The following is a 27,419-nucleotide window of genomic DNA, read 5'->3' as shown; positions in this document are numbered from 1 at the left end:
CCAATGACATAAGGTTCCAAAATGCCTGGCTAGGCAAGGACCACACTGGAAATTCCTTGGCTGGGTAGCATGCGCATACTGTAATCTATTTGATGCATTGATTTTGTAACCTGTAACTCCACAAGCCTTGTTTCATTTTAATGACAAACTTGTACATCTCATGGTGCTTCAAAGATACAATCTACTATCAATAACACAAACTGTTGGCCATTAAAAAAAAAACTGTTCTCTTTGTCTACGTAATATGTGAAGAAATTAAAAGTTATCATGAATGTAGAATACCACGTTTAGAAAATCATTATCTCTACTGTGCCACGATGTGCCCCACATATTTAATACAAAATAGTGGTCAGATATCAGTTAGGTAAACTAGGCTGCATTATATCCTTGCTTGCAAATCAAAAGCATATAATATTTTAGGGCTTGCTTTAACAAATAAAGGATATAAGATGCAGTTCTGTAGTGTGTATTTCTTATTTTTCTTGTCGATACACTACTATTGGAGATATGTTGATTGTAAGATGTGCTGAAAATTTGATTGCCTTGACAGGTAGAAAAGGAAGTATAGTTTGATTCTTAATGTAGTATGCGTTGAAAGCAAAACTACTTCACAATCTCTGCATACTAGTTCACAACTACAAAATTGTTTGGAAAAGATGACATATTGCCAAGAGTCTGATGCTTCCTCAGAGAAATAATAAATCTTAAGATTTGGTTTCTTGTCAGTCTGAGGCCTTCTAAACCAGCAGAAAGTATTTTATACAAAATGGGGAACTTGGGTTTTAATGTCAATGAATCTTTGGAAACTTCAACTAAATATAGAGTCACTGTAACAAACAATAGTTTCCAAGTAGAATTAAACCCAATAAATAATCCAGGGTTAGAGGTATACATGTACACAGTACGAAATATAGAGTGAGGCCAGTTGTAAGTGCTAATGACAGAAATAATTATTTACTTTATTTTACTGTAGCCGTTAACGTCTGCTGAACATACATCGCCATCATCATTATCATCATCATCACCAATCGATACTGAACTGAAATGTCCTCTATTATACAAGCTTTTTTTGTGACATGACCACGACCTTCTGCGAGAGATATTATTGTATTTAATGCAAAATACCCTCAAATGTTTGTAAATCAGTTTAGTTATAGTTTAAAAGTGCAATATATTTTTATTCATAGTATATTTTCCTGTTTAACTGGTACTGTATCATGCATAAGTTGAAGACATCATATCTATCAATAATGTCTTGAAACTGCCAAGCCTCATTTTGTCAAAGCTACAAAATCCATCACTAACTACATATACTTGTATCCATCTCTAACTGTACTTGTATCCGTCTCTAACTGGACTTGTATCCATCTCCAACTGCACTTGTATCCATCTCTAACTGGACTTGTATCCATCTCTAACTGTACTTGTATCCATCTCTAACTGCACTTGTATCCATCTCTAACTGCACTTGTATCCATCTCTAACTGTATTTGTATCCATCTCTAACTGTATTTGTATCCATCTCTAACTGTACTTGTATCCATCTCTAACTGCACTTGTATTGACTGCTTTTAGCACTTAGCTTCATACATTTTAATGATTTTAAATGGGTGTCCCTGGTTGAACATCTTTATCTCATCCAAACTGTCGGCAGGATAAGATTAAGCTTCAAAGGATGCAAATCCAAATTGTTTCCTGTTTATTGTGAACATGTGTATATAAAAAATTATATGGTCACTGTAAATACCATCCATGTGTTCATTTTGATCAATGCAGCAATAATGGTTCATTCAACTTTCAATCTATTAAATTTCTTTTATTTCATTTATGCTAAGTATGATCATGCAGCACCAAAATACCAAACCAGAAATATTAGGAAAGTAAGAAAAGCACAATAATAGCAGGTTAATAACTCAATTTGATACATGAATTCCTTTTTAGATACAAAAAGCAGAAATTTACGTCGTTATTTACTATCAAGAGTGGTATCAACCTATTTATTTCCGTATTTTTCAATACACAAATTCTGAAATCATTTAATACACAAATTCTGAAATCAGTATAAGGCCAAACAAAAAGAAATATGTGTGATCCTGGTTGGCCAACTGTCCGTTTCTCATTATTGAAACTAGCACTTTTACAACATGGTAAAAAAAATAGCAAAAAAACTTATTAGATATGTTTTTTTTAATAAAAAAGGACCTACCTAAATTTTAAAACCTGTACAATATGAAATCCATATTTTCTGTTTGATCTAATTGTAGCACATTCATACTCTCCAATAATCCGTGCTATTTTCTAAGTCATTGGGTTAAACCAATCTAAAGTTATGATACTTAATCTCTCTCTCTCATTTTTCCATATAATAAACTCATTTTGTTACAAGATATGGAGGATGCATTTTTTATAAAAGGCATGTAGTGTAGAGCTTTTGCTAAATATGTCATAGCTATGACAAACTTCCATTCTATGCAAAATATGGAACGATTAATAGGTTTTTTTTTAAAATATGGTTTGCTTGATATACAGCTAAAAACCAATTTTACATGAAAATATTAACCTCACTATGTTTCTCAGTTTATTTTACAAGTTCAAATTAATTTTTTTCCCAAACAACTATCTTATAAGTTGTATATTTGGTTTGTGACAAGGAGCACTGTTATGAACGTTTATTCTGAAACATCGGTGCTAAAAATAGCATCAAATCGGCATCAAAGGTACCAACCAATAGCTGTCATTAACTGTGAGTACATGAATATGTACGTCTTGACTGAAAACTGCTGACTAAAAGGGCATGACATTAAAATGTGTAGTGTCATATTTCAAAGTAAAATTTTAATCCTCAGCTTGTGCATGACAAATTCATGAAAAAAGTGACCGAGTAACCTTGTAAATAAAAATCATTTCATTAACAACACGAATGACTAGCTGACACAGCACAGCTGTCAGTCAGTGCAGATAAATTCTATACGGTTAAAAACTATCATATTATTAATAATCAATGTTATTGTCTAAGTCTGCAGATAAAGCTACTGAGGAACATTTCCTAGCATAGTTCTTGTATCGTCATTATTATTATTCTGATATACAATGCTACATTATTCTTATAGAATAAACTTACATAAATCTCACTGTGTCCAACATGCTGTATATACTCATTTATAAGTCAAGTCAAACTGCTAACAACAAAGATCCTGATCTGCTGTAGCATAATGTACCTGCAGATCAGGGACTATATTGTTTGTTCTACTGATTACTCCTAACAAACTTCACAAACTCAGATCTGCTGGTGAATTATTCAATGGCAGATATGGGTCTGTGCAGTTTGCAGTCAGATTCTTCTTACAAGCGAGTACATACAGTACTTGATGGTACATGTACACTATAAATATTATGATGTTTAGTTTTCATCTCTTTTCGTCTAGTTATTACTCTTAAAGTTCATCTCTTTTCGTCTAGTTATTACTCTTAAAGTTCATCTTCGTTCTCAAAAAGTATTATTCTTGTCAGTGTCTTTGAAAGGGGTTACATTTATTCAAGTTGGTAAATCTATATATGCTGTTTACTTGAAATAAACTTGTTTCAAATCTTCTCTAAAGAATGACTGCAGTAAGTGATACATATCTGAAATGAATATCTTGTGCCTTTGTGATAAGAAGGAGCTTTCATTTTTTTAAACTTTTATACTACTTTCAATAATTAGTTTACAGTGGGTCTTGGAAATAGTATGGAATATAAACGAAAACTATAACAAATATATAATCAGTACATCAAGCACTTGTATGAAATATAATTTATTCTAAGAGAACATCAAAAGTATTACCTGAGGCAGAACAGCACATAAATTTCTTCATGTGTATGCTTGTATGTACATTTAGTCAATAAAATGGGAGATCTGTTGTAGGGACGAAATTTAATGATGTATGCTTTGTCATATGGCAGTGGTGAGGGAATATCTAAAAACATTATAACATGGTATTTTTTTTATACATGTTATACACATTTGTCTTTGCATATGACTAGTTAGGTCAATAATAAATACCACAAGATATATTACTTCTGTAGTTTGTAAAGCTAAAGGAATGAAATTGACACCTGCCATGATCAGGTTTATAACATGGGGGTGTCTCCCATTTGTTTGATTGGTGTGTTGACTTGTGGGGCAAATGCAATAAAATCAGCAAGAGGTGTAATAAAACACATTATAGCTGTAATAAATTGATTGAAGCTGAACTAGATGGAGTGGATACCCACAAGATTTAGTGGGCATCCACCAGATGTACTTAACATCCAATATTCATAACAGACACTTAACCCCTTGTCACATGTGTCCAGTTCTATACTATTGAGTGGGCAATTAAAAATCCATATGTATTCTGTATATTAGTGTTGAATCACCAAACACATGAATATACCAGTAAATAACATAACTAAATGATCATAAACAAATGTTGCCCACCATGGACAAATTATACTGTAGACTGTGAATTCTCTATATTTTGGTGGGATACAGTATTAACTTGTATGGATATCATTAACTTGTATGGATATCATTAACTTGTATGGATATCATTAACTTGTATGGATATCATTAACTTGTATGGATATCATGGTAGCTCCAAAAGATGAATATAAAGAAGCAATTAAGACCAATTAATAATGATCTATATATATTAAGACAATATATTAAGACAAAAGGACCTTGTTCCCTAATCCACAAATTTAAGTGCCAATAAAAATGTAATTCTTCACAAAACCACGAAAACTGATACCCACGAAAATAAATGAATTCAAAATACCAGGCATCTAAAGATGTACAATAGGGCTTTATTATTTTTTTATTTACAGTGGATAGTGCCTCTTCTACTGTTTCATTTGTGTCCTGAATCGCATCAACTGTGGATTGAATTCCCTTGTTGCTCTCTTCATTTCCATAGAATGCTACAGCTAGACCACCACTGTAAAAAAAAAAAATGACCAGTTATTATGCAATATTGTCATGTCCATTTATTCATGCATGCATTTATCTCTTTATCTGTCAGTGTTTTCAGGTTAACCTTAACTACATCATCACTGATTGAGCATGAGTGATCATAACTAGTTAGATGCTTTATGTAGATAAGCTGATAACCTATGAAAGAAAATGTACAGGTACAGTCAGGACAGTTCTGGAGTATGAAAGAAGAATTAACTTTGTTACCTCAATTGCTCTGTGACTGGGGAGGTGCAAATACCTCTGTTGATTGTACATTTATGTGCTTTATGCCACTTACCCATACAGATGCAACCAGCAGGTTTCAAAATCCTGTCTTTAAATGTAGTGTGAAAATACTACAATGCAATCAATGTTAGCTAAAAACTGGGAATGGAAGTTATCACAAATATCAACAATCAGTTAATTTAAATGGATCTCAATCAATCAGTCAATCCAGATGGGTGGATGGATGGCCATACCGGATATGCCTTTTCAACATGACAGCCTTCCAATGAAACTTAAAATGTTATCCCATGTTATTTCCAGCTGGTAATCTATTTCTTAAAACTTTTAAGGTAGACAAGATTCATTTTTCCAAAGAAGACCAACAATGGAAACCATCGCAAATATCCACAATTTTTGTTTTGTCCACCCCCTCCCCTTTTCACCACCACCACCACCAGTGGTATGCAGCCAGAATTTGAATACTTTTGTCATTTGCCAAAAAAATATAGTCATCTGCTCATCTTCCTAACATCATACAAAATATGATAAACCTAAATCAGTTGGTGTTGATGAAATTCAGATAATACAAAGTGATTTCCATGACATGTATGGGTCCATGACCATTGTCTTCCCGGTGGGTACATGACCTTCATTGTTATCTCCGCACCCTATAAAACATTGTACCAATTACAAATCATTCTTCCTCAATGACTTTGTTGGACAGATGGCTGAATGAACACATTGATGGACTGACTTAAGGTTGCAATGTTTACATGTGTAAATGACTTAAGTGAGTTTGCCAAAACTGCCATCATGTCAAAGAACATTTACATTGGCTATCAGTAATTCAGGAACAATTCACTCAAATTAAATGATATATTTCTCCATCTCTGCTTAACAGATTTGTTTAGTATGACACTAATATACAAATTGTGTCTGTAAATTGAAAACATTTCTGTCCAGTTGATCTATGTTTTGGTGTTACACAAGGCACTGTTCTTGACCACATTCCTTTCTTTATTCTACACACTCAGCAGCTCTCAAGTGTCATAGATTGATATCCAATGTATCACCGATTGTATGCTGACGACATTTAAATATACAAATCTAGCTGCCCAACTAAAGTTGAGGCTACCATCCATGGCACAGAGTACCGGTAGTGCATTTCTGATGTGAAGTCATGGATGACATAAGCAGAGATGTCAAAATTTTGGTAAATTTCTACAGGGTAACCCGACAGTCCTAACGATCGGTTACCCAGGTACCCGATCCAAGGGAAATTGTATGAACTGTGAACCTGAACTGCCTTGTTGTAGGTTCACGTGTGCAACCCCCAAGAGGTATTATTACTGATATAAGTGGCAAAAAAGTGTAATCTGAGCATACACAGAGCAATCTATATATTACACGTTATAATTACAGAAATGTATGACAAAAATATGTACATTTAATTTTGCTACTTTTCTGGATCTACAGATAAAATTTGTGTCACAAATAGGCTAAATTCATGTGGATTAGTAGTTAGTACAAGAGTACATACAAAAAAGAAACTTATAAATTATTTATGAATAACACTCAATTCAACCAGTCAATATGTCTACAGTAGCTTTCGTGGGTAGTTGTAAAGTCCACAAATGATGAGTGTTGTATTATCCTTGACCTGCCATGGTTTGTCCCTTAATGACAGTGAGGTGCAACACATTTTTAAGTGTAACAAAATCCCTCTTCTCTAACATATTTCAGTCATATAACATCCATCAGACATATTGATACATCCATTTTGTTGTTGCTTTTTTTTTAATAATGATATCTGGTGCCATTTATTTTCAGTTTGGACTTGTTCACTATGTATATAGTATCAAAATAGGATGAATCTAGGACAAGTGGTTTCATATTCATGAAACTCCTCTGTTTTCTTGTAAATGTTTCATGTAAAATTCATGCAAAATATACCACATTAATATACATAGTGAACTTTACTGGATTTTTTTTCTTAATGCAGTTAAATAACAAAGATTTTTCCCCCCCCATATTTAAATATTTCAGTTAAAAATTTCATTCTGTGTAACTGTCCATTTCATTAATCTTTTCCTAACATGGTATAAAAAGTGCATGTTACAATAACCAAGTTTTCATGTTGCCTTTGCCATGACAAATAAATGTCTTGGGTTTCCAACTAATTAAAAATGGTTCAGTAAACAAACATGTGACCTGATAGCTAACACTCGCTCCAGGGCCACAATTTTGAGGCAAAAAATGGCATTAGTTACATTGGACATTTCTAGTGAGCTTTCTTTTATTTGAATTGCAGAATGTATTTAAATTTTATTTCAATGAATAGTTTCACTCAGTACTTAACATCACTGTTGACTAAAGGTATTGACCCTGTTAATGTCATCAGGATCTCAAAACAAGAGCATTTAAGTTGCAAGGAAAATGGCGCTTAAGCCATAGACAGGTACAAAGTTAGCATGGTCAAGCTTGAAATATCTGCATTGATTCTTAAATAGGTTGCACGAGATAGGATTGTATTACTATATTATTTGCATCCATACGAGTCTCTGTGATGATGAATAAATGCACACATGACATGAGCCTCGAACTCTAATTGTTCTTCTGTGTCTTGATCTGAGGTTGGAAAACGTTTTTTTTAAACAAGTACCTGATTGTTCATTTTATTTCCCAGGTTATTATAAACAGGCAGGAATCCAAGTACACACTGGCATCTTTACATTTAAGATGAATAATGAATAATGATAAAACTGAATCCATCCTGATCACCATGCCAAGACTTTCTAATTTACATCCTCTACCTTAACAATAAGCATCAGCAATACCAATATTAAATTTGAAAAGTCTGTACAAAACCTGTCACTTTCAACAATACTCTCATTAAACATTGGTCCCAGCACCAGAGTACATGTATGAAGCCTTCCATATGTTGAAGACATATGCAAAGCTTTATATCTGGTGCTGAGAAAAAAACGAGCTCCATTTACAATTTTCTTTTGGATGATACCACTAAAACACTTGTATGTTTCCTAGCACTTTCAAGACTGAACTATTGTAATTCACTTCTATTTGGTTCATCTCAGTATCAGGTAAAGAAACTTCAAAAAGTTCAAAACACACCTGCTAATATTACACTGGACAACAAATTTTTACAAAAGTCATGTTACTGAAATAAAATTAGTCAATTCTTATCAATTTTTATGTGCTGAACACGAATATGACAGTCAAATTGCAAAATTGGCTCTAGTTTTTTTGTAATCTGCAAGAAATTAATGTTTACATAACGAAATGCATTCCAATAGTAAAAGGTCAACTGTAATAGCCTACCTATAAAAAATCAAGTCATTGACTACATCTTAGATTTCTTCGCCTGTCTCTTGTACAGCTGTTCGGGAGCATCTCTGAGGAGTGTCCAGCAGTAGTCAGCCAGCATTGTAGTGGACCATTTTCCCTGGTATCTTTGTTCCATTGTTGCGATATCTTGATGAAAACGTTCGCCGTGTTCATCACTAACAATACCACAGTTGCTAGGAAAGAAATCCAAATGGGAATGAAGGAAGTGAATCTTTAGAGACATATTGCAGCCAAGTTTCTTATACTTCATCAACATGTCTTCTACTAGTTCCTTATAGTTTTCTGCCCTAACATTTCCGAGGAAGTTTGTAGAAACTAGGCGAAAAGCATTCCATGCTTGTTTCGCGTCACCTTCCAGCAAGTTGTTGAACCGGTCATCTTTGAAAAGCTCTCGAATCTGAGGACCCACAAAAACTCCCTCTTTAATCTTTGCTTCGCTGAGTCGAGGGAATTTTTCATGCAGGTATCGGAATGCTGGCAAAGTCCGGTCAATGGCTTTCACGAAGTTCTTCATCAAACCTAGTTTGATGTGAAGGGGTGGTAGCAAGATTTCTGAGCCTCAACCAGAGCTGGGTGTTGGATATTCTTCTCTCCAATGGCTACATTCTGCCTGTGAGTCCATTCCTTCCTCATGTAGTGCATTTCCCTTGCTCGGCTATCCCACTCGCATAAGAAACACATGTATTTTGTATATCCTTGCTGCAGTCCCATTAAAAGGGCAACTACCTTCAAATCACCACAGAGGTGCCAGCTGTACTTGTTATACTCAATGGAATTCAGTAGCTGCCTTAAGTTATCGTATGTCTCTTTCATGTGGACAGCATACGCTACTGGAATAGATGGAAGAATGTTTCCATTGTGCAAAAGCACAGCCTTGAGACTCAGTTTCGAAGAGTCCACAAATAGTCTCCATTCTTGTGGGTCATGAGTGATTTTTAAAGCATTCATGAGGCCCTCAATATCGGAACAGAATATCAGATTACTTTCCTTTCTGAAGAAAGGCTCCAATTGCTGGTGGCGCTTTCGATATGCAGTAATTGTGACATCTTCTTCTAGAAGATTCCATTGTTGGAGTCTTGATCCTAGCAATTCTGCCTTGTTCTTTGATAAGTCCAAATCACGAATCAGGTCATTTAGTTCTTCCTGTGTTATTCTGTGTGGGGTTGATGATGCACCACAGTGAAAATCTGGATCACTGCATGCTGATGGACCAGGAGAAGAACAGGTCGACTCACCTTTGTCTTCGTCAGATGAATCAAGAGAATATTCTGCTGGAGGTTCTGGAATAGGAAGTCCCTCACCATGTGGAACTGGTCTCAATGCAGACGGAATGTTTGGGTAGACTATTCTCGACTTCTTTCGCTTCGTTATTCCGCCGGAAAGAGGAGGAACCAAGCAGAAGTAACAGTCATTTAGGTGGTTGCTTGGCTCTCTCCACACCATTGGGACTGCAAATGGCATTGATGACCTTTTGCAATTCAACCACTGTGAAAGCTGTGTTGTACATGTAGCACAGCATATATGCGGAGCCCAAGGCTTGTCTTGGTCACCAACCTTGCATCCGAAGTAAAGATGATATGCCTTCTTCACTTGAGAATTGATACTTTTCTTCTGGTTGGCAAATGTCACTTCCCCACAAATATAGCAAAAATTGTCCGCGGTATTAACACACTTTCGAGGCATTACTGTTCTTTATTGTACGTAAATGGATAAAATAATAAGTTTTATGTAACAGTAGCTTGAACTGTCTCGCACAACGTCTAAAATATTTTAAATGCTGAACCTATCTGATTGGGCTTTATATAGTACACTGCTTACGTCAGCTTCAGCAGCCGCCTGGCATTAGTATAATAGGCCTACACATGTATAGTACACTGCTGACGTCAACTTACTTCAGCAGCCGCATGGCATTAGTATTGCATTGCATCAGAAAATGATGCAATCAACTGTGGATGATGTGAGCATGATGGTATTATGCAATGTTACATCATTATTCCGGATGTTGCTGCAGTCCTACTGGAGAAATTTACACAGTGAAACATAGAAAATGAGGTATATGAATATCTTCAAAACGAGAGCCAATACAAATTTTTCACGGTTATATTCGTGTTCGGCACACCAAAATACTACAGATTAGGGCCTTTTCAAGTCAGTAATGATTTCACTGTTGACCAGTGTTATCCTCAGAGTAAAAAAGAACTGAGTTCACCTAACCCCTGGTCTGTAACCTCCACTGACTACCCTTTAAATCCAGAACCAAATACAAAATCTGTTTACTATGCTACATTTTGCTGACTGGCTTCATTCCAATAATACCTATCAGACATCACCCATGTGTACACCCCATCTAGAAACTTAAGCTCCTCTTCTGACACTTGTATCATTGTTGTTCCTACTGTTAAAATGAAGTAATACAAACAACTTTCTTTTGTGTGGCAGTGCCCAGCTATGTGGAATGAATTGCTAATTGATCTAAGACACAAGGACACCATGATCTCATTCAAAAGTGCTTTTAAAACTCACCCATTTTGACCATAAGAACAGACTTAAATACTTAATAATGTTTACTTCCTAATTGTCATTGGCATGTTTATTTTCTTCACAATTTTGTGTTGTTTATATTTGAATATCTGTCATATTATGTTTTTATGTATTATTTAATATTGTAAAGTGTTCAGAGCTATAGAGATTAGGCACTGTACTAACTCTACATTATTATTATTATTATCATTATTATTATTATCTTAATTCTTTTCTTTAAATATGTATGAATTTCATATCATATGTGGCATCTATATGGAGAACCCAAAAATCAGCAAGAACTGTTGTAGCATACATTACATAACATTACACATCAGGCTGATTTACTAATTATATTGATCAATTTAATTTAAACTGCATCATTTACCTCTGAGAAACAAGTGTCTTACAGAACTTCTGAGCAGTAACATTTTATTTCAGAGGAACAAAGATCCTGATGTGCCATAGCATAATGCACCTGCAGATCAGAGTCTATGTTGTTTATTCTACTGACTACTCCTAACAAAATGTACAAACCCAGATCTGCCAGTGCATTATGCAATGGCAGATCTGGGTCTTTTGGCTGGGCTCACCTTATAAGTGAGTACATATGATACATGTATGTTCCAGTAGGAAATAAAGTCATCATGATCTGAGGGATGTTTTACATAAAAAAAATCTATATATTCAGCAAAGACATATTTTACGTGCCAAATCCTGTCATAATAAGAGGTAAAAGATGTGAATTAAATAAAATAATCCTAAATGAGTGCAATATTTTATGCAGGGTACAATTCCATTCAGATGCTCAGTAAGCATAGTGGGTGAGGAGCCCAGAGTGGCCAAGTGGTCTAAAGCGCTCTCCATTACAGATCACTGCCATCTCACCTCTGTCTGCGCCGGTTCGAGTCTCTGATTCAGCCAATGTGGGTATGTGAGAAAGCTTGCCAGTAGCTTCTCGTGGGTCGGTGGTTCTTTCCGGGGTTTTCCCGGGTTCTTCCCCCATCATTATTACTGGCCGCCATGTATAGCCTATCGTGTGCTGAAATATGGTGTCAAACCCCACAACAACAACATAGTGGGTAGACAGGGAGTTTCTAATCAATTTGGATTAAATGGCATCATTTTGGGTATTTTAAGTCATGTACATGTTTAGAAATTTTTTTCAACAATGGAGCCTCGTAGACTCATGGACAGATAGATGAAAATGGATTATCATGCTATATACGTGAAAGTGTGGATATAGTAAAAAGAAAAACGTCCTGGAGACCATTTCAGTCACATCTACAGTGACCTTGCTTAACATGCAAGATGTCTATTACATGGGTCATACTGCAGTCTTTCAAGTAGGATCCCAAGGCAGGGGACACTGTGTCACCACCCTCCAGATTTGGGAGATATACAACAATTTAGAGGGAAAAATGAAAATAATAGTATATAATGTACTAATAGTGTCATAAAAATGAGACAGTCTTGTTTCCTTTGATAGCTTTGCTATCAAAGCATTGCGGTCTACAATGTGCTATTATATTTTCAATGGACACTAAAATTTCTGCAATGAAAGTTTCGCATGCTCAACTAAGTCATTAAAATGTTAACAAGTCTGAATAAACTTAAATTAGCTGCACCATAGAACTTTCCATTCTGGATAATGCTCTCATTTTACTATAGTGTACACTCATTATCTACCAGCATTTACCACAATAAATATCCATATTTTTTAATTACTTTTTATTTCAAACAAACAAATTATTAATTGAGAATCTTTCATCACTATTTCAATCTCAAAATAAATTAAATCTTTCTCACCACAGGAATGACTTTAATCTCCAAAATATTTTATGCTACAGTAACAACCATCAAAAACTTTACACTGCAACTCACACAGACTACCACAAACTCTAAATGTTTTCACTGCCAGACAAATTGCTTTAAAACATCTTTTTCCATCTAGTTTTTCCACCTTTTATGACTTTGGCTACTGTTAGCACCATTGGAAATAAGGATAGACATCCATTAATGAAAATTCGTAAGCATATTTTTAAAAATATTTTTTGAGATGAAAAAAGTGTGGGGTTGGGGGATGGGTGGATGGCAGCGCATAGGGTCAAGCTTCTAGAAATTCACAAGCCTGAACTCATTGTGCAACATTGCAATGTAGATATCCATACTTCTACCCCAGGAACATTTATTAAACTGACCACAATCAGCCACAAAACTATAATTAAAAGCCTTACATGATGGCTGAATGACTTACTGATTTGTTTTTAATGGCATATCATCACACAAAAGATTATTCAGTGTCAAGATAACTGAGTAAAATGCCTTGCCCAGAGACAAACCACGGCACCCAAGCCAGGTTGGTTTGCGCAGGATTTATCATACAACCAAATAAATGTGAGTCAAGTATGCTAACCACTGTGCCACCGTTGCTTCCCATTCCATATGGAATGTGTTGTATAGAGTCCAATATAAAATGTGTGCCTTAAATGGTCTAATAATCTACTGGCCAAAAACAAAATTGTAGCAATTTGTGAAAAGTTTGTTTCTTCTCTCCATTTATTTTGTTGATTGATGATTATTGAAATCATGTCAGATATTCCAGAGAAATTCAAACATGCCAAACATGATCATAAGACAAGTGCATTAGAGAAACCTGTGTCATGGCCTTTGACCTTGAACCTCATATCATGACTAGAAGATAAATGAACTCATATCAGATACTGTCAATATATACCCACATGCTACATGTATGCTTGGTTTAATCCATAATTTACTTTTTATTTTAAACTAATGATATTGAGCAGCGGCATCATTAAAATGTTATTAATATTCATTTTATACTAGGCTGTGAATTACAGGATTTTTCAACAAAATAATTTTGATTAAACACTGGAATTAACAGGAATATATTTTTCACTGCTCTCTCAACAGACACTGATAACATTATGACCAAGAAATATGAGCTATTTTTAGATGCTTGCATGGTCTTGTGGCAAGCATGGCCACCATGCATGTAGATGAGCCAAGTTCAAATTCCACAATGTACATATATTTGTTTCTCTTTAATTGTTTTATGTGCTGTTTTACCTTGAATTGGGAAGGAGACTATGCAATATACAAAATATGCATACACACCAAACACAGCAGAAGGTAAATGGTACACCACTGGCATTATTTAAACATAATGCTTGCCAATGTATCCTAGTACAAAATAAAATAAACTTTGCTAATAATGTTTATTTTTATCTTGCACTTATGGCATGGCCCCTCAGAATTATATACACCCATTATTCAAGCAAATACCCACTCTATATCCATTCCACAAATTGGGTAAATAAAAATCGATTCATACTTGTTTGCATTAACCAGCGTCACCGGCCACCACAGCTGAAAACTCTAGAGTCAAGACTGCAGTCTTTGAAATTGTCTATCAATCTGTATATGCACAAGTCACTATGTCTGTTAACTCAATTAATTAAGACAACAATCCCTCAAAGGGACTGTGACACTCTACTGTCTGAAAAGAATTTCCAGGAGTTCAAGGAAAGATCTTTTTTACCACCAGACCTGCCAACCCTGGCATTTTAGTTTGTCTCAGTAAGGCATTTGATTTTTTTCCCTAAGTTTGACCAGTTTTCAGTAAGGTGTAACAAAGTATCATAAACTGCTATTGTAAAGCTGGAAAACATAATTAAAAGTTAATTATTCGAAACATGCAGCGACAATAAACATTATGTTCAACTGAAAAGTTTTTAATGTAGGCATAGACTTTATTTACCACTAGTACAGTTGCACAATCTTTAGTTCCAAACCCTATTCAGCTCAATGGCTTATTGCTGTCTCTCAACTTGACATAATTCTTGGAAATTCCATTGTCATTTCATATGATGATGGTAATCATATCTCCCGCCATGAGTCATACTCAAATTGGCATGTGATGTCCAATGCACATAATTGTATCCCTTCCAACTTTTATTCACAAGACTCTGAATATTCCTTTTTATTCTTCTATGTTGATTTTTAAAACTTTTCAAGATGCTTATTTTCCCTTTTGTCTTAAACTTGCATTTCTTTTTTAAAAAAGTGCTATAAAAAATACTATAATCAACAGGATGATCATGCAGATGCTTTGCATGAACAGATAGGTGCAGTTTAAAGTGTCTGATGAACTGCTGTAAAGTTAGTCTGGTTCCCTGACTAAATACACTATGTATAATATGAAACCAGGATCAAAATCAAACACGGATGAACAAATTTTCCAGATTTTTTTGGCAATGATAATTTTTCCGTTGTTTTGCTTGTATGCCGTAACTCCATATTTTAATGGTAACTGTCATAAGACTTATGGCAAAATCGTAAGGGTTGGCAGGTCTCTATCACTGTTGAGTGTCAAAACCATCTCTGATATTTATGAACTATAAGATTTTCAAATCAGTCACTGTGTTGGCTATAAGATTTTCAATTTAGCCACTGTATTGGATATAAGATCAGCACCATTTTCATTTCAGACAAACTGCTGGTAGACACCTTGTACTAATATTAGTACTCTTACTCCAACCTCGTGGACATGGTGTTAACATGAGCATATACATGTCAATGGAGCAAGCCGGGTGTGAATTCACACCCGGCGCTCTTTTAGCCTAATATCAACAATCTGAACATATTCCTTGCATATAATCCAATAAATTGAGTAGTCCTCTTATTTAATACCGGAAGTATCAAAAATCATTGTAGAAATAGTTGTCAAATCTTGTTTACCTTTTTAATCCGATATTTTCGTTTAGATCATCTGCCATATTAGTTCGAACAATAATTACTTTCGTTCTCAGCCTCGTTTGTTTGTGTGTCATATAAGGATATTGAGGCCTTATTTGGAAACGTAAACAAATCGTAGTAAAAATTTGGCACGGTTTGAGTCAGAAATTCTGTGCATTAAAAGTAAATACGGTTTATCTGCAACTTTGAAATTCCATCAAGAAGCCATTATTCGCCACTTGATTGATAATAACATAGTGTAGAATATCCAAATATGGTCTGGCAAGCCTTATGTAGAAAAGGGGTCACGGCGAGAGTCCAGCGTTATATGTCATGGTGGACACAGTGAGGTTAGTGTAACCATGCTAATTTATTTTATCGTGTAAGGACTTAATAAATTCAAAATACGCCAAACTTCTTTCACAACATGATTATACTTATGTAGTAGATTTCTACAGGTTTTTTCCTGACTTTAGTGATGAATTTTTTGTCTCCATTACATGATATGGGATCAGTTTGTAGCCTCAACCACAACAAATCAAGTTAAGGCTACGACATCATAGCTAGTAAACACCATTAGAAGATTTTTGTGTGTAAATCCCATGCCAATATGACCGTCGTTTCCTGAGAATTAGTGGGAGTTTCAATAGGTTCATTGTGGCAGCCATTTACGATGTCAGGGAGCAAGCCCTTTCAATTGGCAGAAACCCTATTTTGATATGACCATCAATTCTGTTGGTTTAACGATAACAAGATTTTCAAGACAGCCACCATAAATTGCATCATTTTTAATCAGGAGCAAATAGATATCATAAGAAGGTTTATGGCAAAAACCCCATAGCATAAGAACTTTTGATTCAGGAGAAATAGCTATAACAAGATTTTCAAGGTGGTTAACATGGTGATCATACTGGATGACTTTCCATTTTGTAGAAGTAGAGATAACATTTTCAAGATGGCTGCCATGGTAACCATATCTAAGGCCATATTGGCAAAATTTTCATGCAGGACCAACTAGACATTAAACAGACAGTTGTTTGGTGACAATTCCATATTGGTATGACAATCCATTCCAAAGAAGTAGTGAAAACAAGATTTTCAATGTGGGAACCATGGTGGCCATATGGATGTCCCAGCTGCACCATTTTCATTTAGGGCCAACTAGATATAATAAGATGTCTGGTGAAAACCCCACAACATTACAAATTTTGATTCAAGAGATGTAGCATTCAAAAAAATGTAAAGATGGTTACCATCATTTGACCATACTCAGATGACAGATTGGAGCCAATTTCATTCAGGCTCAACTTGTCATCAAAAGAAGTGTTTTAATCAAAATGCTCATGTTGATACAACCACCATAGTGGCATTACTGGATATCCACGTGGTACCATTTTCATTCAGGACCAACTAGACATTATAAATTCAAGAAGCCCATTTAGATACAATCATTCATACAGAAAAAGTAGTAATAATACAATTTTCAAGATGGCCACTGTGGCTACCATAAAAGATGTCAGAACAGTACCATTTTAATTCAGGATCAACCAGACCTGCAATAAATATGTTTGTATATTTGCATGGCAAATCTTAGTTTAGGAGATGCAGCAATACCAATCTTGTTGGACATCAAACAACAGATGATGGACAATAGGACATCCCATAAGCTCTTCTTATTGATGGCCTGAAGAACTGAAAATACAAGCAGTTACCTTTGACTTGACTCCAAGGTCAAGTAGGTCTGGTTACCAGACTGGTTCACAATAGTGTTGACATTGGTAGTCAGATCTGCACTATTGTCATTCAGGACAAATTACACATTGTGAGGTGTTTTAGTGAAAACCCCTTGTCCATGCCACCATTCTTTCTAGAATAGTGATGACAACCACCATGGTTGCCAAGTTGGAGGTTAGACCAGTACCATTTTCATTTTGGAGTTGCTGTATAATGCATTAGTGTTTTAGTGAAAAGCCCTTCATAATACAACCATTAATTCTGGAGAAGTAGCCATAACAAAATTTTCAAGATGGCGCTAAAGCAGCCATTTTGGAGGTAAAATCATTTTAATGTCAGACCAACTAAATATTGCAATAAGTCTTTGACTGAAAACTACATGCTTCCGGAGTAATCATAGCATGATTTTGATGATAATAACCATGGTCGCCTAACTTTGACATCATTGTCATTCAAAACCAGCTACATATCATGACAAGTCTTTTAGTGAGATCTCCATATCGATATGACCATCCATCCAGAAGAAGTAGCAATAAGAAGATTAATGATGGCTGCTATGCTAACAATCAGACTCCAGGCACAATTGTCATTTCAAAATCATATACATATCATAAAAAGTCCTTTAGTGAAAACAGTTGTCTATCTGACCATCATTCAGAAATACTAGTACAGGCAACATTTTCAAATTGTCCATGATTTTCACTCAAGACCATCTACAAATCATAAAAAGACTTTACATGAATCCAATATGTCAATCTAACCATTTGTATAGCATGACTAGCAATAATACAGTTTTCAATATGGCCATCATGGCTTCCATGCTGACTGTCAGAATATCTTCATTTTCATTCAGGACAATCAACATGTCATGTGACCATCTGTTTAGGTGTAGAAATAACAAAATTTCCAAAGTACCTGAAAACTGACCTAAATGGAAAACATAACCAAGGAGGTATGGCAGATAGATGAACAGATGGAGTGATTTTACCACTGCTTTGGTGGAGTACAAAAATGCTCAAAGTATTTAAAATAAAAGCAACGCTGCATAAGGCTGACTGCCACTTGGTAAATACAGTACTCACATGGATAATATGATAAAAAGAGCAGTAATCAGGCGCAGACATGTTGTTCTTGTTTTCTGCTTGGGTTTCTTCTTGTGGCACTGGACACACAAACAAATGGAAGTTATGAGCAGAACCAACACACACCAGCACAAGGGAAGCAGAGCCAAGAATATAATACTCTGAAAAAAAATTAAGAAAAATAATACAAATAAGCAATACATACTATTCACTTTATACCAATTTGATTTATGTGCTTTCATTTTAACACTATTTATAATGAAGAATAACATTCAATTGGTGCCACAGTGCTTATTTTTATGCCACTGCTGGTGCCATGTGCTGTGACTTGTGCTCAGCTTAAGTACATGTTGTATGTACTCCATTTATATATATATATATATATATATATATATATATATATATATATATATATATATATATATACACACACACATTATATGTATTCCATTAGATTTAAAGTTGGAAGGTGAGTTGCCAAAGTAAGCAGGAGGTTTGGGGGACCTGTCGCAACAGATACAAGTTTTTGTTTTTCTCTCTCACAGCAACCAGGTGTAAAGTAAAAGTAGCCAGGTAAATCACCTTCCTCCTGATTGATGAGGAAAGACCTGATGATGGGTCTGTGCAGTTCGATTTATAAGTATAGATGGTATGCTTCAATCAGCTGACTTAACATTATCCTTTAATAATTGATGCCTCCATGTTTATTTGCTATATATCAGTAACTTTAGGATTTAAGCCTACACATCAAATTACTCTTATTCTTTTATCTACGTCTATAACTTTCCAAGTTTGCTATTTCACCCCATGTACTTTGAATGTTGTATGAGAATGCATCACATGCAATTACTGAATGTTTCCAGCATATCTTTATGCTAATGGAAAGTTGTCTAACAGGGATTACATATATCAAATTTCATCTTTCCCAACTGGTACCATCCATCCAGCACATGGTATTTGCTTAACCATGTGAAAATTCACTTGCCCTGGGCAACAGGCAATCAAATTTCAAAGGACTGATGAAATAAAGAATTATTAAACAAAAGCTTAATAATCATAACAGCAATAGGTAATGAATTTGTCAACTGCCAGTTTATTATGAAAACACTGGTATATTCTTCTGATCTCCGAATACTTACCATATGTACTCACTTATAAGTCAAGTAACTGCAAATTGAATAGACCAAGATCTGCTATTGCATAATGTGCCAGCAGATCTGGGTCACTGCAGATTGTTTGTAGTAATCAGTAGAACAAATAACATATACCCTGGTCTGCTGGTGCACTATGCTATAGCAGATTAGAGTCTTTGTTGTTTGTAGTTTGACTCGACTTATAAAAAAGTAAATACAGTACTTATAAACAAGTAAATACAGTACTTAAAAGCTCTTGTACAAATGACCACTTATATCAGATACATCTGACACTTTTCATTTCCAATACAGCCCCTTGATAACATATATATGTGAAAATAAGTACACAAAAGCCTTCCTGTATTTATTATAGCAAGAATATGTGCATATAAAAGTGTCAAACTTTGTTTATCAATTATTATTCTCCCAGCTAAATGACTGTTTTGACAATTTCATTAATTCATTATAGGTTACTCACAAATCCAAAGAAATGTAATTTTTTTTATGAAAAAAATAGTTTTTTATAAAATGTTTCAAATTTACTAATTCCCTTTTAGGACTAACTTTGGCATTTCAAAGTTTGCTATTTGCAGCTCAAACCTCGTGTGTTTTTAGCCTGAATCAGCAAGAGACTCGTTTGTCTTTTTGATTATGTGACAATCCACAGTGAGACAGTGGCAGCTTAAATGTCTATGGAGCCCTTGCAAGGGAGGAAAAGATGCTTCCTACCCTTTCTTTTTTCTTTGGATGGGTTAAGACAGAAATGGAGTGCCCTCATGGGGACCATCTGTATCATCCAAAGCACTCATTAAACTGAGAACGGGAATTCTATTGGTAGTGGAGCTATTCAAGGTCACTGATTTTTTGCTAAAATTCCTGGCTGACAAAGGAGAGAAACAAAATCTTAATTCCCAATAAAGTGGAGACAGCCAGTTTCGACAGACAAGGGATGAATGTCACTTCATCTTCATGAAGCCATGGCAAGTAGAAACAGTCTCGAGCACAAGGTCATGAAAATAAGCATCACTCAATGATTCATAGTGGGTTTTGGATAATGAACATAAAACACAAGACAGATTCCCTCTTGGTGTAAGAGAGCATGAGACTTGTCTCAGTAGCTCAAAATACTTAATAAGCTCAGGAAGATGCGAATCCGAGCCAATTGCTGTGTCTTGAGAGAATTTAAGTGTGTTAGAAATGACAGTTCTCTGTTTACTGATGGTAGATACTGAGCTTCTTTTGTACTTAAAGAGAAACAAAAGGAAATCAGCAATAGCAGTTAGAGGGAAAGCTTGGATCAATGTGTTTCATACTGTACCCGTCACAGAAGATTCTCCACCTGGCATCATACACCATGGATGTTAAAGCTCTCCTGCCCTGAATGATGCGACTGGCAACTTGGCCCGAAAACTTTTTCTTGTAAGAGATCACTTGAAATGAGCCAATTATGAAAGTGGAGAATTTGTGGTCTGTTTTGTAGGAGAGACCCTGGTGCTCCAACAGAAGATGCCTCCCATGCAGAGACCATGGTCAAGTGTTCAACAGGTCGAGAGCTATAAAAATTATTTGAGCAGTCAAAGTTCTGACTTTTTTTAAAACCTGAGGTAACAGCTGAAGGGGTGGGAAAGCATATGTGAACAGCCATTTGCACTGGAGATTGAAGGCATCAACTGCCCATGCTCCTTGATCCGGGACAGGAGAAATGTAAAGGGAAGTCTGTTGGTGAGTACCAGGTTGCAGACAGATCCAGTAGGGGTCCTCCCAAAATGTGAAATGGGACTCTGTAATGAAGCAGTGAAGCGTCTATTCTGTGAGAAAGGCTCTGCACGTGCTGGACAGACTGTCTGCCATCAAATTCTTCTTGCCTGGAATGTGGCAAACTCAGAGTGTTATGTTCTCTGAGGTGGCCCAGTAGGGGGGATTCCAGGCTTCCAAACAAAGAGAAGAGACGTGTGTAAGGCGAGGGAGCATCTAAAAAAGGACGATCGTTAAATGTTCCTCAAAAAAAAATCACAGGGCGAAGTCATTTTCACTCTCCTAACAGAAGAAGCAGAAGTTACATTTTTTTAGGTGCAGCCTTAAAGTTTACCTGTCTTTTATCTCAGTTTTGTTGAAACTGAATAAAAGAAATAAACATACAATAGCAGTGTGAAGCGCAGAATTTAGAAAGGAAAAGAAATGAAATGAATAGCACAGACTGTTACAGATGGCGTTTTCTATTTTAGCAGGGTGTATGTTATATACATTTAATCCGCATTTATTAGGCTATTTTTGCTCCATGATTATATGTTATCAATAATTATAGTTTGGACTTGACCTTGTCCAAAATGAAGTTCAATGTGTACCTGAAAAGTAACAGTTATTTTGGTAAACAAATAATGCATAGCTAATATTCTCCCTGTGAGTGTGTGTTAAACGTAAAATCATTAGCAATAATGATAAATATGTTTATTTGGGTCTAGGGCATTGGTATTTCCCCATGAAGACCCTTTTGTACTGATGTTTATCATATTCTTTATTATAATTTTAGTAGGAGATTTTATATAGTTTAGAATTTTCCAGAAATGAACTTTGGACATGCATCCTAGCTCTTCTTTTCTATCTTAGTTTATATATATCTATATATATCTATATATATCTATATATATATATATATATATATATATATATATATATATATATATATATATATATATATATATAAAATCTCATATACTTGGAAAATTTTTCATTACTGTGATAACATCAGAAGCAGAATCATTTGTATTGTTGTCTTCAGATTTTTTTGGGGGTGAAATTATTTATTCAAATTGTTGATCACTGGAACAACAAAGTTCTCTTCAGTAATATTCTTGGACAGAAACATTAATTTGAAATTATACTGAATTCAGACAAGAACATATCTTGATTATTATTGTGACTCATCAAAAGATTGGTGGCACAACTCCACTTCACAGTCCACTACAGGCACATCAACACCTTTAGTGTGTATCATATTTTGAACACCACTGGAATTTAATTAGAACTTTATTCATCAAGACTGGTGATAAAACTTTTTGTACTATTTAGGATTTAATTTGCAATATTGTAAGTTCATTTTTAAATTTTAACTTTGTATTCTTTGGGAAATAAATCATTTCTTGAATTTTACAATACTTGTTGGTCTTTTCCCTTTTCTATTACTTAGTGTAAGACAAAAAGAGTCATAATACTATTGTTATTCTTGTTTTCACACAATGTTTTACTGGTACCGGTACCTAGATATATATGATAAAGGTATGGAATGTGTACCCAACCCCTACAGGTGTAGTATGCAAAGCAGCCCAAGCCCCTGAAGTAACCGAATTCTAGAGAGCAAATGATTACCACATATGACTTGTAACAATGAATGGATAACACAACACCATTCGAAAGAAATAATTGTAGAGGCCAGGCTGCTAAAGCAGATAAAAATGCTGTTACAGGCAAATTTTCTTTGGCGAATAATGGGACACATCTCAACAACACAACATCTTTGAAAAAGATAGCTAACTGCACTCTTTCTGTTATTGACCATAAAATGGACAGCTTGTAGCAGGGGTTGACTGTGTCATACAATTCACTCTAGATGAATATGTATTTACATCAAAATGGATGGCGGGGTTTTTTGCACGAAAAAGAAAGCTAAACAATAGCAATAGGTAAGCTATTGTTGCTATTAAACTTACAGTATACCTTGACCTAACAAAACAAAAATCAATCAAATCATTTAACAGTGGACCACAATTACATTGGCTAACCTTCATAAAGGAGAATATTTGTACGCAAGTGAAATTCCATGTAAACATCCTCATGTTTGTTCTTTTCGCTTGACCAATGGGTTGAAATTGGAGTTATTGCCTCTGTTAAATATTTTTATAAAAATAATCATCTTTAAATCCTGTCAGCTGCCTTAGTGAATAACATTCAGTGTGTCAAGAACATATAGATAGACATAATCTTGAGCATGTCATCTAATGTAATTAATGGGATTAATTACTGGATGAGAACTGGTTTGTTGATGAAACACTTCCTAGTAACATCCCAAGCGAACAAAAAATATTCAAGTAAGACAGAAAAAAGACTGCGAATAAAAAAATTGGTGGTGTAATCCTCTTGGTTAAACTATATTAAGTATGTGAAGAATGCCTCGATCCAACCTTTGACTGCAAGATAAAATGGGTTTCCTGTAAAACACAATTAAACAGATCACCTACCAGACAGACTGTCTTCTTAACCTGATTATAACATCTCATCCACAGCTTGCAGTCCTCCCATTGGAAAGAATAATCATAAAATACTGGTTACAAACACAATACTATCACCAATTCAAACTAACAAATCCAAATGAACTGACAAAAACCTAACCTAATATGTATAAACTATTTGTGAGAAAAAAAAACTGGAATAATTATTAAGCTGTCATCTTCCAAAGCACAGAAAACTATACATCTCAACGAATAAAATAAATAGAAAGCCCAGATGGAAATCAAGAATAAGCCACAAACACCACTGAGAATACCGAGATTAAAAAGATGAAAATAATGAAGGACAGACTTTGCATAAGTAGTAAGAACAACAACCACTGGCAGACAAAATTTAATGACCTGATGAAGAATATATATATATATATATATATATATATATATATATATATATATATATATATATATATATATAAAGAGAGACAGACAGAGACAACACCAGATGTGATGGCAATTTAAAATCAATTGGAAAAAAACAACACAAAGCAGATTGTTGAATGAACAATTCATATTTGTTTTTACAATGGAGGATACACATAGCATTCAAGATAAAGGTGACTCAACCTGTCAAACATTTATACTTCTATCAGAGTTGAAAATATGCATAAAAACAATCCAAAAAGGCAAGGGGTCGAGATATTTGTCCTGATAACGGCTGAGGAAATAATAGTCACTGCATCCATCTATCAGCAGTCTTCTTATATGGGTGCCATCTTCACTAGGAAAGGTTCCAATGTGATAACCCAATCTGCACCTTGGCAGATCGTACAACATGGTCCTAGTGACATCTACTGGATTTCATTTCATGAGTTGTCATGCTAACTAACCAATAGCATGTAACAGTGGTGCATTGTACATTGGCTGAAAATGGTGGTGGTAAATTGACTTCAAAAGGATACTTTGCAAGTTTAACATCGAAAGTATAACTATATACCAGAGAGAAGCCATTACATGTGTTTTTGCAGGGATGAATTTAAACAAACATGGAGCAGAATTGGAAAATTGCTTATTTTATGAGTCTATTCCAGTTGTGTGAACTATTTGTCTCAATCTTTTAGAAACAGTGTTCAAATCCAAACAACTGAATTTTTACTGCTGCCATATCTAATGAAATTCACAGACCCGAAGCACCGAAATATCTGGATGATCTGCCAAGGTGTAAGTAGGGTTAACACATTGAAACATTGCCTAGAGAAGATGGTGAGGTGCATGTACCATCCAAAATGATAAAATATAATAGATCCAAACCAGAAACAGTATTCCTTTGGTACAATAACTTCTGCAGCATCAAATATTCTAGAATGCACAACAATCTCTCATATAAACAACCACCTAGACTACCCAAACATTCTGGAAAAAAGCAGAGCCTGGGACCACTTAGACAACAACCAAAACATTCTGGAACACATCAAAGTCTTTCAAATAAAGGACCATTTGGACAGCCAAAACATTCTGCATGAAAACTAGTATGAATTTTGAGCCAAAAATTCCTGGAAAAGCACAACTCCTAATGATCACTGAGTTTCAATGCTACTTGAAACCACTTTTTGTCTTGGAACACTTTTTGGGATTATGCAAGTATTAATGTTTAACAACAATGCAGCACAATAATGGCTTAATGGGGCAGATTAAATTAATGTTCTAAACTGTAAAAATGAAGAATTAAAATGAAACTGTAGGAAATAAATGTAAACATTGTATATTTAATACATCAATGAAACTCTATCAGAAGATATCATATATCAGAACTTTTAAGACTCTGTACAAGTATTTCAGTAGAGAATTCAAAGTCCAAAACAATACCATTGGCAAAGGAAGAGAAGATGAAGTTGGGGTAGCTCCAGGGTCTTGGCTCTAATATTCACACAGACCAACCCAAGTCAGATGCCTCTGTGTGTCATTAGGAAAGGCACTTAGCTCCAATTTCATTGACATTACTGTACTGAAACTGACATTACTGTATATTAGGGGTGAAACGATTCATCAATACTTCTGCTGTAATGATACACATATTGATACAAGAGATGGAAAATAGATATAAACGATACCTATCAAATGCAAGATATTTTAGTCTTCACCAGTCATGAATAATTATTATTAGTTTGCTTTATTATTCTTAAAAATTAGAATTCATCTGAAACAGCATCTGCAGTAACAAGTGCTCATTTTTATTAATAAAAACGAACAAGACTATTGAAAATACTCGCTCACCGTCTATAAATTAATACAAAGTGACATGGGTCATAATCTGCCTGCTGATTCCTGGTGTAGTTCATTAAGACTTTGTTCAGCAAATACTGGCTGATGGTAGCGATGATGAAAATAATTTTTACAGTTATGAAGTATATCAGATTACTGGAACCGGGAAAGTGTTAATGGAGATACCAGTGAGTAATTTTGAGCCTAAAAATGGTGTTAAAAATGAGTCAGATTTACATGTTTGATGAACAAAAATAGATGGCATGACGATCAGTCTCCTTTTCAGTGGTATTTTGAAATTAAATGTAGAAAGGGCAGAATACTGAACCTAATAAAATAAAGTAAATTTAAAAGTATAATTCAATTTTTTCTTTCTTTTCCATTTATTCAATTTAGCCCAGCTGATCATACGCAACAAAACCATATATCCATATCAGGGTTAAGATATAATGAATGAATAAATAAGGGTTTTAAAAAATGAAATTAGGAAGAAGGGATATTTATTTGTACACCACTGTCTATACATTGATGGCATTGATGGACTAAAAACTCTAACATAGTATTATGGAACAGATACAAATCTGGCAAATTAGACAGTAAACCGCTGAGTCAACAAAGTTTATTTTTGTGAAAAATCCTATTTTGAACCAGATGTATCCAAATAATAATATCGGTGAGCTCTGGAAAATTATAGATAACAATCATAAAAATCTATAGCTAGCTATGTATTATGTCCCTTCAGAAGGAAACACAGAACAATATTCATACACAGATAAGGAACAGAGTATACATAGAAATAATTAATTAATACGGTAACCTATGCAACTAGAGGTGACATCTTTTAAAGGTGTTGATTTCAGTAAAGCTCCAAGAAAGTAGAGCTGGAAGAAAGACATATTGAAGTGTTAGGCTGTTGTTGTTGTTGTTGTTGTTGTTGTAGGGTTTAACGCCATTTTTCAGCACACGATAGGCTATACATGGCGGCCAGTATTAATGGTGGAGGAAGAACCCGGCAAATCCCCGGAAAGAACCACCGACCCTCGAGAAGCTACTGGCAAGCTTTCTCACATATCCACATTGGCCGAATCCGAGACTCGAACCTATGCAGACAGAGGTGGAAGTGTTAGGTAAATATTGAGCTATG

General features: G+C 34.9%; 1 protein-coding gene across 1 annotated transcript in view; it reads right to left on the bottom strand.

Annotated features, from left to right (window-relative positions):
• Positions 1-27,419, bottom strand: part of LOC149802814 (protein tweety homolog 1-B-like) — a 119,941-nt gene that overhangs the window by 84,643 nt on the left and 7,879 nt on the right. The window contains exons 2-3 of the mRNA XM_089952253.1: positions 18,661-18,821; positions 4,847-4,958 (exon numbers count right to left, since the gene is read on the bottom strand). Coding sequence (XP_089808379.1) covers positions 4,847-4,958; positions 18,661-18,821 — 273 coding nt within the window. The remainder of the gene's footprint in view (positions 1-4,846; positions 4,959-18,660; positions 18,822-27,419) is intronic.

Source organism: Sinohyriopsis cumingii, chromosome 3, assembly GCF_028554795.1.
Source record: "Sinohyriopsis cumingii isolate HCF-2022 chromosome 3, ASM2855479v2, whole genome shotgun sequence".
NCBI classification, from domain to species: Eukaryota; Metazoa; Mollusca; class Bivalvia; order Unionida; family Unionidae; genus Sinohyriopsis; species Sinohyriopsis cumingii.
This window is presented reverse-complemented; position numbering and strand designations above follow the sequence as displayed.